General features: G+C 33.4%; 2 protein-coding genes across 3 annotated transcripts; both read right to left on the reverse strand.

Moving 5' to 3' along the window:
• Positions 1-1,469: 1,469 nt before the first annotated feature.
• On the reverse strand, positions 1,470-5,041 carry LOC105780894 (PLASMODESMATA CALLOSE-BINDING PROTEIN 3). The gene is made up of 4 exons (XM_012605423.2): positions 4,710-5,041; positions 3,769-4,215; positions 1,991-2,021; positions 1,470-1,916 (listed from the first exon to the last, which is right to left on the reverse strand). The coding sequence occupies exons 1-4, from the start codon at positions 4,768-4,770 to the stop codon at positions 1,745-1,747; spliced, it is 711 nt and encodes a 236-aa protein (XP_012460877.1). The 5' UTR covers positions 4,771-5,041; the 3' UTR covers positions 1,470-1,744.
• A 1,682-nt stretch (positions 5,042-6,723) lies between these two features.
• Positions 6,724-13,493, reverse strand: LOC105780279 (uncharacterized). 2 transcript variants are annotated; one of them, XM_012604508.2, is made up of 10 exons: positions 13,199-13,493; positions 12,524-12,567; positions 11,975-12,089; positions 11,764-11,881; positions 10,796-11,451; positions 9,567-9,900; positions 9,231-9,486; positions 8,632-8,790; positions 7,361-7,768; positions 6,724-7,258 (listed from the first exon to the last, which is right to left on the reverse strand). In XM_012604508.2, exons 1-10 carry the CDS (start codon positions 13,389-13,391, stop codon positions 6,959-6,961), a joined length of 2,583 nt encoding a protein of 860 aa, XP_012459962.1. In that variant the 5' UTR covers positions 13,392-13,493; the 3' UTR covers positions 6,724-6,958. The 2 variants fall into 2 exon arrangements, with proteins under 2 accessions (XP_012459962.1, XP_012459963.1); XM_012604509.2 differs by lacking the exon at positions 12,524-12,567 and having other exon boundaries at positions 13,199-13,348.
• Between the last annotated feature and the right edge of the window lie 810 nt (positions 13,494-14,303).

Raw genomic sequence — 14,303 nt, forward strand, 5'->3', positions numbered from 1 at the left:
TACTCACTTTGTCTTCTTCTTCCTCCCATAGTCCATTTTCGTTCTCAAGTCTTTGGGTAGAGTTTATTCTTATATGATTCACTTTTTTCGCATGGAAGTGTTTTGATATTTTTGTCCCTGTAATTGAGCCACTTAACCCTCGAATGTTGGTTCCAATAAGATTCCTCCAATTTTCAGAGAGTCTCATGCTCTTTCTTGATAGTCTCATTGATTTTCCTCCTAACAGTCCCAAATTTCTGCTGTTCCATTGAGTGAGCATATTTCTTACAGATTAGATGCATAGTTGGAAGTGAGGCAAGTTTTCATAAGCTTTGTCGCATTCAGAATCAAAGGTCCATTTAGATTTGAATTCGAAGAACACTAAGATGGGGGAGTGGTACGAGTATATAGTTGGTTTTGCAATGCAATTAGCTTCACTAAAAAGTCCAACCCAATAGGTATTGACAAAGCATTTGTTGTATAAACTCCATATTAAGGGTGAGTTTGGATGGACGGTACGCTTACCTGCGGTTAGTGTAAAAACAACGGTGGCAATGTGATTAGATGCTGTAGCGACACTGTAGCATGAGACAAAAAGTAAACTAAACGCACCGCACCGCACCCAATCGCCCATCCAAACCCACCCTAAGTCTGCTATTTGAGCAGCTATATCAACTTCCAGAAATTCACATTTTCCCTGATTATCACTCTCCCAAGTCCAGGATTAATATGGCCATTATATACTTTAATGTTGGCCACTAGTGTTGAGTTTGGTCAGGGAGGAAGTCAGACAATTTTTTTAGGAGCCGAAATTAAATTGTAATTTTTACTATAAAAATTACAATTCTTAAAGGATTAAATCAAAATTTTATCATTTTTAGGGGGCAAAGTGTAATTTTACCTTTACTAATTTAAAATTTTAAAAATTTTAAAGAGTCCAAAATGAAAATTTATTTTCATTTTAATTTTAAGGGGGTCGGGCTTGCCAACCCCCTAGATGCGCCCCTGGAGCTAATTTTTGTAATGATCTATATATGATTCAAGCATAAGAGGATTAAGGCTTAAGAAAATATTTTTATATCGATATGAGTATTTTATAACTACATTTAAATATTTTTTATTTAATGAATATTAATTCAGGTGGGCATGAATTAGCTCAAATTAAAAAGAAAAAGAAAAAGAAATAGATCCAATTCAATTTTGAAAAAAAAAAACAAATATATTTGTTAATTTAGTCTCTTTCTCCATTAGCGTAACGCGACGGGATAAGCATTCAATCCTATCAAATGTGCAAAGGATAATTATGAGCATAGATCATATGACTCATTTTGTAATATCTTCGATAAGCACAAAGTTGTTATACCTAAATAAACTCTTTATAGTCTTAAAAGTGTATTCACATCTAAAAAGCAATAGATAAGTCCTCCAAAGGATTTTAAGACGGATGGTCAAGTAAGGCACAATTTCAAATAAAATTAACAAGGAAATCATGGGGTATAACAATATTAATATAAACATAATTTAAATGGGATTATAAAAATTACATGGATTAGCCATCCCTCTATTCCAACGCATTTTCAACCTAAAGTTAAAAGAAAAAGAAAAAGGAAAATAAAATGTGGTTCTCTCTCATTCTTTCATTTTTCTAGTACATTTTATCTGCTCACCATTCACTAAGCAATTTATATGGTTCTCCTTAGTTTCCATTAAAAATTTTAAAACCTTGTGGCAACCAAGAGATTTTAAGAAAAAGAAAAAAAGGTCTTCATCTGCTTCGTTGATAGTATATGCCCAGGCATGTCAAAGTGGTGAAAAAGGGCTGCCCGGGTGGTCTTAATCTGACAGCGGCGGCTGACGGCGGAGATGGGTTGTAAGGCACCGCACCGAAAACATTTGAACCATTTGAATTGGTAGTGTTTAAGATGGAAGAAGTTGTGCTACACATTCACCATTGCCAATCAATTATTCATATTCATATTAAAGAGAAGTAATAATGGAAATGAAAGGTTACCTTGTGGATTGATACTGACATGTCCCACTACCTGAAATATTTATGGGTCAAAGCTGAATCAATCCCCAAGAAGCTTGTACCATAATTATTAATATAATTATTTAGGAAAAACCTCTAATTTCATTATTGTCCTAGTTGTAAAGCTTATCCAAAATCAACCCACCATTTTCTCTAAATCTAACAAATGACCTAACAAGATTTTGATATCATCAATTACATGAAAATATATGTTATTAGCCCCTATACTTTTACCAATTTTAAAATTTAGTCTTTGTATTTTTCGTGATTTTTGTCAGTATTTTGTCAACTGCACCAAGGGGGCTAGCAAGGACTAGGCGCCCTAAAAGAGGAAAATATCATACGGTTCACTTTATATTTTATAAATTAAAAATTAGTAAATAGTCAAATTGCATATTGCCCCCAAAAACGATAAAATTTTAATTTAATCTTTTAAAATTTATAAAGATATAAGTTAATATAATAATGGAATTGTATTTTAACTCTCATAAAATACATAACTCAATTCCACCACGTCATGTCATATGAGGGTAGCCTAATTAATATGTCAAATTAACAAAAATACTAATAATGTTAACGATTTGAGCTGAGATTTATAAATTATAAAAGTAAGAGGGCTTGATTTTTAATTTTTTAAAATCAAAATATAAGGACTAAAAGTAAAATTTAACCAATATTATATTATGAAATTTCTTACTACATCATCTATCAGTAATCTCAATTTTAGTAGGGGTGATTATTTTGAAATCTTAATCTGACTGCAGAGATGACATGAAAAAAAGGGTGAAGTAGGTGTTTCCAATTGATGGGAAAGTTGCATGAAATACTTTTAAGTACCATCAATATTTATTTATTTATTTTTAATATTTTTTAATGAGATGTAAGAATCTTCAATTAAAACAGTTTGGGACCCAAATGGAGGGAATACTTTTGGTTAAAATAACCCCAAAAAACCTTTTAATTTTATTTGAATAATGCTTTCAAATATTCATTTTAATAATTTTGTATCCTTCAAATAAATCTTCCATTTGACATAAAAAAATATTTAAAATATTTATATTTTGATCATTTTAAAAAAATTAAGTATTAAAATTTTAATATAAGTACCAAAATTATATATTAAATTTGTTAGTATATTACTGAAAATTAATTACTTAATATGAGTTATTAAATACATTTTAAGGGATAAAATTAATTTTGTATAATTTTATACATAAAATTTTGATTTGATTTAATTTTCATGACTCGTTAACAACATTATAGAATTAGTACCATTTTACGTTGATACGTTGCATACATAAACAATTGTATTAATCGATATAAAAATAAATATATATTCATTTATTTAAATGTGTATAATCGAAGCAAAATTAAAATTGTGTATACGTATGAACTACAATTCAAGTTTTATCGTCAAATTACACATTGGACCAAAGTTGATGTATAAATTTAATATCTGTCTTTATTTTTAATTATTAAAATATTTTAATATTTTATAAAATATATTCTTATTTTTAAAAATTGAAGTAGCAACATTGCAAATAAAATATAGGAAATATCAAAATGAATGAAAGAAATTGGGCACATTTATTTAGTCAATACTCAGATGCAGCAATAATTATGTGGTGAGCTGGATCAGATTACGGTCCAAATTACTTATTTTATTATTTAAAATTGTTTATATTAGCATTTAAAATATTAAATTTATTTTGAAAATTATGAATTTAGCCGAGCTAGGTATAGTGAAATGCAGAACTTACTTGGATCAATGTTGGTGGTAACAGCGGTGCCTCCAAAATTACAGCTACTAGGAACAGGGTTCTTCCTGAAATAGCTGTTAAATGCATAGGAAGCATGAGCATGAACCGTGTTGGGATTGTAGCACATCCCCCCTGGCTGAATTGCTGCACAGTCTGCACCACCATGCCCACATGCATAGTCTAGTGCTACTTGTACTGCCCTTTCTGATGCACTTTGGCTTGCTACACACCAGCTTCCCCCCAATCCCCCGCTCGTAGTTGTTGCCGGTGCCATCGTCATCGGTGTCATTATCATTGGAGATGCCGTATCCGGGTTCGAAGTTGGGTTCAGTACTGGACTTGATGAAGTAGGAGTCGTGGTTGGAATTATTGTTGGCATCGTTGTTATTGGAGTTGTTATGTCCTTTTGTTCACTAGATATATCGACCTTCTTTGAAACACCTCGACCTGTATCACATTTAATTCCGATTAAGCACAAGATTCGAGATCAACATTAAAGAAATTAGTCTCCTAATATTCAAAATTGGAGTAGCATAGATGTAAACCATGTTGAGACAAGACATCGTAGTACTGTTGAAACGAAGACTAAATGAAAATAATTTAGTAAGAAAAGGAACAGACTGATTAACAAGACAAGCAAGCATAGAGTTGATTGTTGTATATGCAATAATTAATGATTCAAAAACAAAAAAAGTGAAATGTTCAAAGTTGAAGAACAATGATTAAGATTTTCAAAGAAGAAGCAATGAGTTGGACTGTACTGTATATTGTACAACTTATACAAAAGGATCTCTCCTCTAAAAGAAAAAAAGAAGGCATTGCCCACATGGGAAAGCCATTAAAATGAGGAATTCACAACTGGGAAACAGATACCACAATTCAAGAACAAGATGAACAAATTGAACAACATAAGAATAGGAAAAAGGAGAAACCCAAATTACCTGGAGAGAATAAGAGACAAAACAGGAGGAATATCTTAGTGGAAATAGTAGTTGAGACCATTTCTGTAACTTCCTGCTTCTTCTTTTTTGGGTTGGGACAAAGAAGAGCGAATTAAAGGGTGTGATAAACTACAGAAAACATGAATGATGGTGCGAAAAAGAACGAATTTTGGGAATGGATATAGAGAGAGAGAGAGTGTGTAGTGTGGTTGTTTTGAGAGGAAGAAGCAAAGGAGGGAAAAAAGGTGAGAATGAAGGTTGAAAAAAGGAAGCAAAGATGGAAAAGTGCTTTGGAATTTAGGTTTGGTAAGTGGTGATAGTAATGATGGGGTTTATATGTGCATTTTTGCCTTTCACTTTTTTTTGCCTTATATTTTATCCATGACTTCATTCATTGGTGTTTTTTTTTTTTTTTTGGCTCTAGTGACAAATTTATATCGATTGATGTTAAGGCTAGAACTTGATCCTTTTGTAATCCACTTTATATGAACAATAACTATGCATCATTAAATATACCTATTGATGTTTCTCTTTGTTTATGCAATTGTCTCATACTTTCATTTCACTGTTTTATAAAATTATCAAAAAGAAATCATGGAAGTCTTGTAATCCATGTGAACGAGCTTGTCTTTTGCAAGATATCTGCCCCTTTCTTCTGTTTTTTTCTTTTTTCTTTTTGCCTTTATATATATTTGAACAAATTAAGTTTGGTATTTGAATATTGCAAAATGGGGTATTTAAACAGCAAATTCATGATATCTGATAAGGAGTAAAACGAGTTCATTTATTTCATATTCTTCAAAAAATATTTTCTTTTTTTTAAACTCAAGAAATTGTTTTTGATGTCTTGCTTTTGTGTGGATTTAGATCGAGTTTTGAGGAAGTTTTCGTGGTTGGACTTTTGTCAATGTGACTACCAGCTGCATAAGTTGAATTTGCCTTTCCTTTACTATTTACTTTATTATTGTTATAATTCTTTTTGATGGCACTAGGTTTTTTTTTTAAAAGAAACTGCAACATCTACCAGTTTAATTAAAGAAGTCGAAAAAAGACCAGAGACATTAAGAGTGAAGACCCACACTGAAATTGTAATAATAAATGAAAATTAGGATATTTAGATCTACCACATTTTAAAAAATAATTAGCTAGTACAAATAAAATGAATCACTTGAGAACTACTTCCATATAATATAAGTTTAACTCTTTATTTTTTTAAATATAGTAATTATCTACATCCAACTTATTCTTCTTCAAACATCTTAATTGTCCCCTAAAATAGCATATTCATTGAATTTTCTTTTACGAAAAAAAGGACAGTACTGAGCAATAAAGATGATTCAAAGGCCCAATACAAGGAAGAGAATCAAAGAAATTCATGCAACTATCACGTGTTGAAGAAAAGATATGCACACTTTAACTGAAAGTTAAACCAAGCCAGCTCGACTGACAAACAATACCAGCCTAGTGAAGTCGGAAGAGAAAAATATGCAAGCTCCATCAAACAAAACCAGATAATCACAGCCTAGAAGGGTTCCAACCAATAAAAAACTAATGCGTTGATACCTAGCTTTTGCCAAAGGAGGAACTCTCGTCGCTGTAAAAGAATCGAGAAAGAACCATGAAGTCAAGGCCAGCCTTCCTAAGAATCATCACCCCGACAACCTCTGAGGGTGGCAGCCTCACATTGACAGAGAGAGGCAGAACACAGTCAGAAGCCAGCTCAAAGGAAGGGGCTTTATTTTTCAGGGAAAAGAGAGGAAAATAAGTAAGAGACTAAGAGATGAGAAGAGTAGAAAAACAAGAGGGTGGAAGGAAGAGCTAGAAGAAATCGAGCAATCAGCCTAGTGGGTGGCCGACCACTCAAGCGGAGTAGCTAGAGTTTGAGGAGCCTTGTAGAGAGGAGGAGAAAAGCCTTTTAGAGTCTTGGTTGCCTTTCTCAACCAAAAGCTTAGACTCCTGTAAAACATAATAAATATTTGAGCACCTTGGATATAACAGGGGAACAAAAGAGAAATGTAAATAACCAAATCAATCATTAGTAAATCAAGTGCTCTCTATAATGTTGAGGAGGCAGAGGCAGATGCCATTGCCAGTCAGCTTCTCTTTTCAAGTATGTACAATTGGACATCGCCAAAGCACCCAAAATACAACACATTGAAATCTTTGATTGTAACTGTAATATAATCAGCCGCTTTTACAATCCTTTGCTTGATAGCCAGGCAAAACAAAAACAAAATTAAAAAAGGATTTTAGTAGTTATGCTGCCATGTTTGGGGTAATTGCCTAGGTGATGGCCCTTGCAGATCATTTAAAATCAAATCCCGGAAATTTTGCTGCTGCTGTTGCGGCTGTTCTATTGCCATCGCTGCATGAGAATTGTAAATACTGGGGTATCCCAAAGCTTCATGAAGCTGCTGTGCTAGTTGCTGAGCTTGTTGATAACCTGCATGCTGGGGATTTTGCCCGTTTAAACTGTAATAAGCATTATCCGGAATAGTTGATGTGGTTCTTGAACCATGTCTATAATCCCATGTAGCAGAGCCATCATTCTGGTAATATGCAAATGATAAAAAGAAAAAAAAAACAGTTAATCGTCTTGCTCTAAACCGTATGCTACATGTAGTATTATCAAAAATACTTATTGTTAGTACCTGCTGAAGTAGGTTGAAATTAGCTCCTCCGTTGCTGTACTGAGAGCATAAAAAATCATCATATGCAACTTTGCTGCCTGCCGAATCAGCCAATAGATCATGAAGAAAGCTACCAGGAGAACCAGAAGAATTCTCTAAACTGCGATAACCAGAGGTGTAAGAACTCGACCAAGGCAAGCTGCTGCTCATACTAGCGCTACTGTAGCGTTGGAGATCATACTTCGTCTCCATATGAGATTCATGGAACACATTGCCATTTGGAAATTCTTGTTGCAAAGCAGATGGTGTATATGTATGCCCTTGAGGTACGGCTCGGTAGCCAGTTTGAGGATAAGAATATGCATACAAATGCTCCTTTAGTACAGGTCCTGTGGCGGGGTTGGCACCTTCAAGGGCCAGTGAGGAAGGCTGATATACAGAAAAAGGTTCAGAATTTAAAAGCTGAATCATCAAACCAGTTTAACATAATAATAATTTCTTAAGTCCTTTTAAGAAGAGGCACAGCGAACTCAAATCCTCGTTTAATAGGAATGCAAGGCCAGACTCACCATAGATTTGACAGCATAACATAGTTTAAATAATAAATGCGTTGGCCTTTCCATAATGAAAAGATAATCACTAATTTAATTGACACTTGACACCAATTACATTAAAAGACCCAGAAAATCATGCAAAAGAATAATGGAGTTAATAAGTGGTCTAAAGATCTTTCATTTGTGAGTTGGAAGTCTATACCTATCCCTACAACATCTCAGAAAATTAACCCAACAAAGCAAAGTCTAGGGTGGGAAAATCCAATAACGTATGGCCAATTGTCAATATGTACATATGAAATAAGGTTAAGCTATACAATAATGCATTTATCTACGGATCATGCAAGTTTTTGCTGGCCAATATGCATGATTTCCTTACTATCTCAATCCCATGTCTGTTGTCAAATATTCAAATATTATGAAGTAGATCGTTTGATACTATCTCCTTTCTTACTAGTAAAGGTTCATCTAACAGAAAAACTTCAAAATAAGAGAAAACAAAGAGAAACTTTGATCACACTGCCTTCTTTTTATGCCTGTCACATTACAAAAAAAAAAAAAAAAAGGATGCCTATGCAAACCAAGCATCCACCTTGCCCGAAAGGGTCTAAAGTATTTTTGTTGCCTAGCTCTAAGGCCCAAGGCAGTGGTGCACCTAGGCCCACACCTTCACAACACTGATTTTACCTAACTTAAAACTTTTGAGCCACCCAGGAGAAAAGATTCTTGATTTCGTACCTGAGACATAGATGCGATTGGATTCTTAACAGATGATGCAGAACCAATGTATCTAGATGAAATTGACTGTGATGCAAGAAATGCAGCAGGATCTCTAGCTTTTGTAGATTGAATAGCCACTGCCAATAAATCGCTAGGCAAAGTGTTGGAGTATGATTCCTAGCACCCAAAAGTAACAAGATCAGCACAAAGCTCCCAAAAAAGATGAAATCAGAAAAAGCATTGACAAGTAATTGCACAAGCAAGTATAAAGAGCATATTTCATAAATGAACACCAAGGGGGGAAAAGCCATTGAAAAATGTAGTAGGCATTACAGAGAACATGGCATGCTGAGCATTGCACAGGTAACCAACACAGCGGATGAGAAAAAACATAGGCCTTTCATAAACATAATAAAGGCTTATTGATATTCTAATGAAAGAAAGAAAATAGCTCTCAAGTTTTGCATCTTCATAAAATATTGGCAATGCTATTCTGTATAACAAGAAGCACTGGTAAATATTGCTTTTTTTTCAGAAAAGCCGACCATTACCATAGCAGAAAATGAGACAAGATGCTGTCAGGGTATCATTAACACAACAAAGAAAGAAGTAAGTACCACTTTATTTGGCAAAATAGGAAGGTTCCTAGCATTTGGATCAATCACAAAAGACATAGAGGAAGATTGTTGGATGTTCTTAAAACTTGAACCAGGTATAGATGCACAGGAGATATAATCATTCCCAAGAGTTGATGCATCAGGAATATCTAGTTTCCTAAGCTCTGGTTGTGAAAATTTAGGTGAATTATCATTTCTAGCATCTGCAGTTGCTCTATGACTATCAAAATCAACTTCATCATGATAAACTAAGTTCCTGCAAAGAAATACATCAGAATATCATGAACTACAATGAACAACAAAGCCAAAATTGGAACTCATTAAGGATATGCATACCTAGAGCTCAAATTCATAGAAGATGAACAACCATTTGATGTTGCCAAGGTCTCTTCCAAGTCATTCATCAAGGAACTGGATGTTTGTGGCTGGGACAATGCTGTACTCTTGCCAGATTTGTAGGTACCAAAGCTCAAATGTGAGCAATCAGCAGAAAAGGCTTGCAAATAATCTGGAAGCACCACGCCACGATTATCCTCTTTAGGAGTCACTGCTCTCTCTTCCTTCCCTAAACTTAGTTGTTGCAAGTTCACAGCAATTGGTGATGCAGCTTTGATGGCATCATCAGATAAAGAAGCAGCAGGATTTGGAGCAGATGCATTAGAACCTCTACCTATTACCAAATTAGATACCAGAGGATCAAAAGCAAAGACCACAACACATATCCAACAATAACCTTTTGCTTCAATGCAAGCGTAGAATAAACACAATATAACAACTGCCCATAAAGGCAATTATATTTCTCAAGCTAGAAATAAAAATTTTGAAGCCCACAGCTAAACTTAATAGAGCTATATTCCCAAGGGCACTTCTCATTCAACCATTCAAATAGGACACCTAAAGAAGAGCAGAGTGAAAGTAAATTCTACTATAGAATATAAATAACAGTTTTTGGTCTCTCCATATAATGCACAAAGAACATTAGAACATTAGGAGCTTTTTTCCAGTCTTCACCCAACCCTTTTCTGTGCATTCAAATATCCGAGAGTTGACAACTAAAAGAAAACTGCTCCATTTTTCATGTTTTCTTCTACAAGGACCACACAGGAATGTAAACAACCTATCACTTCCCTTGTCCTGTGTCTATTACAAACTCATACATTCTACATAAGGTTTTACAGGCTAAGGACCATGTTGTTATCACATAACTACACAATCATTTCCTGGTCCAAAATAAATATGTTCTACTAGGCAGTTTATGATTTAAATATGTACTAAAAATCACAAATAAAATTATAACAAACATGATAACTGCTGCAACAATAAGAAAAAGAAAATCTTAGAGAAATTCTGAAAGGATATCTAGATTATTCACTCTAATGTGAAGATATACATTATAGATAGCTATAATCATCAAAATACACACATTACATAAGAAGAATCCATGAATATTATATAGCATCGCATGCACTTATGGTACTGAAATCTGTCATAGTTTAATTAAAAACCAAATAAAGAAAAGAAAATAAAAAAGTCCTATAAAATCAAAATCAAAAACTGGAATTTACCTTCCAGGGGCTCATAGGTTTGGCCATAAGAATCAGGTGAACTTGTATCCTTACGGAGGTCATCATCACATTCAGACGTTCCTCCTGAATCACTCATAAACATTTGTTTATTTGATGCTTGAACAGAACTGACATGATTAGGACTAAGATTCTTCCTGGCAACATTGCTCTCTGATACTATAATAGTATCTGACCAGCAGTTATTTGACAAGTTAGCTCTGTTGCCATGAAAGCAAGGTTGATTTGAATACCTTGTACCACCAATATCACTAGAAGTCATCATTGGCTCATTGACAGCCCATTCATTGTCAAAACCATGTTGACTAGATTTCATTCCAGATTCAGAAATCGTGTTCAAATCAGAATGCAAATCTTGGCCTGTTCCCAAATTTGAATCTGAAGTAGCAAGGGATGGTTTGATTTGGTTGATGGTTGAGTTTGGCGGAACAGCATCTTGAGGGGAATAAGAGGTCTCACATGGCATTTCTGAGCCTTTACTCTTTGGTCTACCCATTTTTACAATATCAGCCATAGCAACATGCTGTAAGGTGCTCCCAACCCAAGAAGAATGTGATCCGTAAGATGGTTGCATAGATGAATCAATCATATCACCTGTTCCTATTGATTGTCTTCTATAATCAGCATTAAAAGAATTCCTGCAGAAGAATATAATATGCTCAAAATGGAGGAGTAATCATTTCATCAAGTAGCAAAGCAGACAAAGATGCATATATCACCACATCCATTAATTGAGGAAAGCATAAAAAGGAAAAAGAAAAGGATCAATAGGTACCATGCATCATACACGTGTACCAAGCACACATTAACAGTATTTATAATGAAAGAGAATTGGAAAGGTTATGCATACAAAAGCATCAATAAGCCAGAGAAATTTATATTCCATTAACACTAAAGAACCACACAAGGACATATGATAAGCAACAATTTCACTTCATTATAGAACCAACCTTTGAGGGGAAGGTTGCTCATTCCAAGTTTGTCCCATTGCACATAATTTTGAAGAAGCAGAATATGGAATATAAGAAACTGAGACATTCTCTTTCTTGCATGCAGCTTTACCAAGCTCTGCCACAAAGAGCGGAATGTCATATTAAGAATACCAGAAAAACAAAGTTCAACACTAGTGTCACCAACGCATCCGTGCTCCAAGGACCATACCATTGGAGATTAGCATTGATCTGCTCTGCCCAAAAGAATGTTCACTACCATCTCTAACACCACGACTAGATGCACGACTGTTGGCTCGAGTTTTTTGTTCTTGTGTCTCTTTCATCTGACATATCAAGAGAAAAAAATTGTATTTCGAAGTGAATGAAAAAGGGATAAATCTCAAACTTACACATGAATTTCGATCCAACATGCAAATCGATACATAAACTTTGATTTGTTGCAATTGAATAAATGAAATTTTAATTTTAATCCAACTTTTACTTTCGGAAACCACAAACACCATTCTCAACAGGACACCATTTTACTTTTTTACTGATTGCATATACAAACAATAATATTTATCCCACATGAAAATAAATAGATCTGTTTTATTTTTTTAATTTGTACAATTGAATCAAATTGTGTGAACGAGTGCACCAAATCAAAGTTAAACTATCACATTGCACATTGAATCAAACTTGCGAGTAATTTGGAGATTCATCGCAATAAGAAAAAAAAAAGGAAAATGACCAAGCACATTTTAAAAAGAATAAATACCTCTTTTCTTCTCTCCCGTTTGCTTTTTACCTCATGAAAGGTATCTACAAAATTGAAAACTATTAATCTACTAAATATTTTGAAAACAGTGCCGATAGTTGTCAAAGCCTTGTTTGGCATTGTTCTTCCATTAAACTTGAAAAAGCGTGAATCACACAACTCATAGAATTTAAGGATTCACATGATTTCAGTTACAAAATTCTCAGTAGTTTAACTGCTAAGAATAATGAATCATGCATCATAAAGAAAACAAATAAACCTCTAGCCGTCAAAGAGCAACATGTTAATAACATCCTAGCTTTTATTCCTAAGCGAATTTGAAGCTTTTCGAGTTAAAGAACTCAAAAAGCAAGAAATTAAGTTATCAACTATTATTTGGAGCAGAAAATAAAGAATAAATAAAACAAATATTGGGAGAGAAACGCAGGCAACAAACGAAAAATTAAGAACATAACTTCTAGAAGTTCTAAAATTGCTAAAAGAAAATTAAAAATATTTTCCCCATAAATTATTATAAGAAACATATTAGAGAAAAAAATTTAACTTTTTTGCATTATATTTGCTTTCAGTTTTCTGAGCAAACAAACAAAGTAGCGGAAAAAGAAGAAGCAAAAACAGATAGAACAAATTTGTTATCATCATTAAAAGAAAAGAACAAAAAGAGATAAGGAAAACCTTGAGAGAGGAGGCGTTGAACGGCGTCGCTAGGGTCCATATTACAGTCTCTAAGGACGGCGTAGATCTCCCAGTCCGTACAGCTATTATTGACAATCTCTTTAAGGTTCTGCACCACTTTCTTCACCGATGCTGACATCTGTACTCCGCCATCACCGCCGCCACGTCCATTGGTCTTGCTATCACTCCCCATCGCTCTCTCACTCTATCAACGGCTTATCAGATTAATAAAATAAACAAACAACCAAACAATTTCTTTGAGAAAGAGAGAGTTTCGTTTCTTTTTATACAGTCACGGAAAGTTGCAGTTTTTTTTTTTTGGGGGTGGGGTTGCGTTGTGGACTGAATTTGAGTGCTAAAGTGAAATAAAGGTCTAATTTTGTTATTAGTCCCTATATTATATATAGGTTTTAGATTTAACGTCTATTCTCTAATTTGGTCATTTTAATTCATATATTTTTTAAATTCCGAGTAAATCAAATGATAACCCTTGCAATTTTATTTACAAAATCTTATATGCAAATATATTATTACTTGTAGTGTTATGTGAATTTAATGTTTTGCATAATATTTACAAAAAAATCATATAATTTTAATTAATAAATTTAGTAGTTATCGATTGACTCGATATTCAAATTTTAAAATCAAAGTATGAAGATTAAAATTATTAAAAATAATAAAAAGTAAGGAATGAAATTCTAAAATTTAAAAGTATAAGGATTAAATATTTTATTTGACTAAATTAGAGAACATGGATTAAATCTTTATATCATGCACAATATAAGAACTAATAACAAAATTTACCTAAAATAAAATATTGGTTAAAACCAATGTTTTTAGAATTGGGCAAGTGATCGTACCGGTCATGCCATCGATATTGATTCAATCGATTTAATTAATTTGACTAATTCAAAAAAATTAAAGAAATATGAAAAATAGGTAAACATAGAGAAAATAAAAAAAGTAAAAAAAAAATTATAAACAAATAAATAACAGTAATGTCATAAACACCAATTATACACTCCCATTTAGGTTAATTTTTCTCCTTTTTCTCATTTTCTAAGTATTTGCGTGATTGGGACAGATAGTTTAAGTTTTTGAGTTG

Source organism: Gossypium raimondii, chromosome 4, assembly GCF_025698545.1.
Source record: "Gossypium raimondii isolate GPD5lz chromosome 4, ASM2569854v1, whole genome shotgun sequence".
Taxonomy (NCBI): Eukaryota; Viridiplantae; Streptophyta; class Magnoliopsida; order Malvales; family Malvaceae; genus Gossypium; species Gossypium raimondii.

Coding starts and splice junctions, on each gene's coding strand:
- LOC105780894 (XM_012605423.2), bottom strand. CDS start 4,770: ATGGTCTCAACTACTATTTCCACTAAGATATTCCTCCTGTTTTGTCTC. Junction 2,022..3,768: donor TACCACCAACATTGATCCAA/GTAAGTTCTGCA, acceptor TAAATATTTCAG/GTAGTGGGACATGTCAGTAT. Junction 1,917..1,990: donor TGTCAGTATCAATCCACAAG/GTAACCTTTCAT, acceptor GTGAATGTGTAG/CACAACTTCTTCCATCTTAA.
- LOC105780279 (XM_012604508.2), bottom strand. CDS start 13,391: ATGGGGAGTGATAGCAAGACCAATGGACGTGGCGGCGGTGATGGCGGA. Junction 7,769..8,631: donor CAATCGCATCTATGTCTCAG/GTACGAAATCAA, acceptor TCTGTATATCAG/CCTTCCTCACTGGCCCTTGA. Junction 7,259..7,360: donor ATTTCAACCTACTTCAGCAG/GTACTAACAATA, acceptor GCATATTACCAG/AATGATGGCTCTGCTACATG.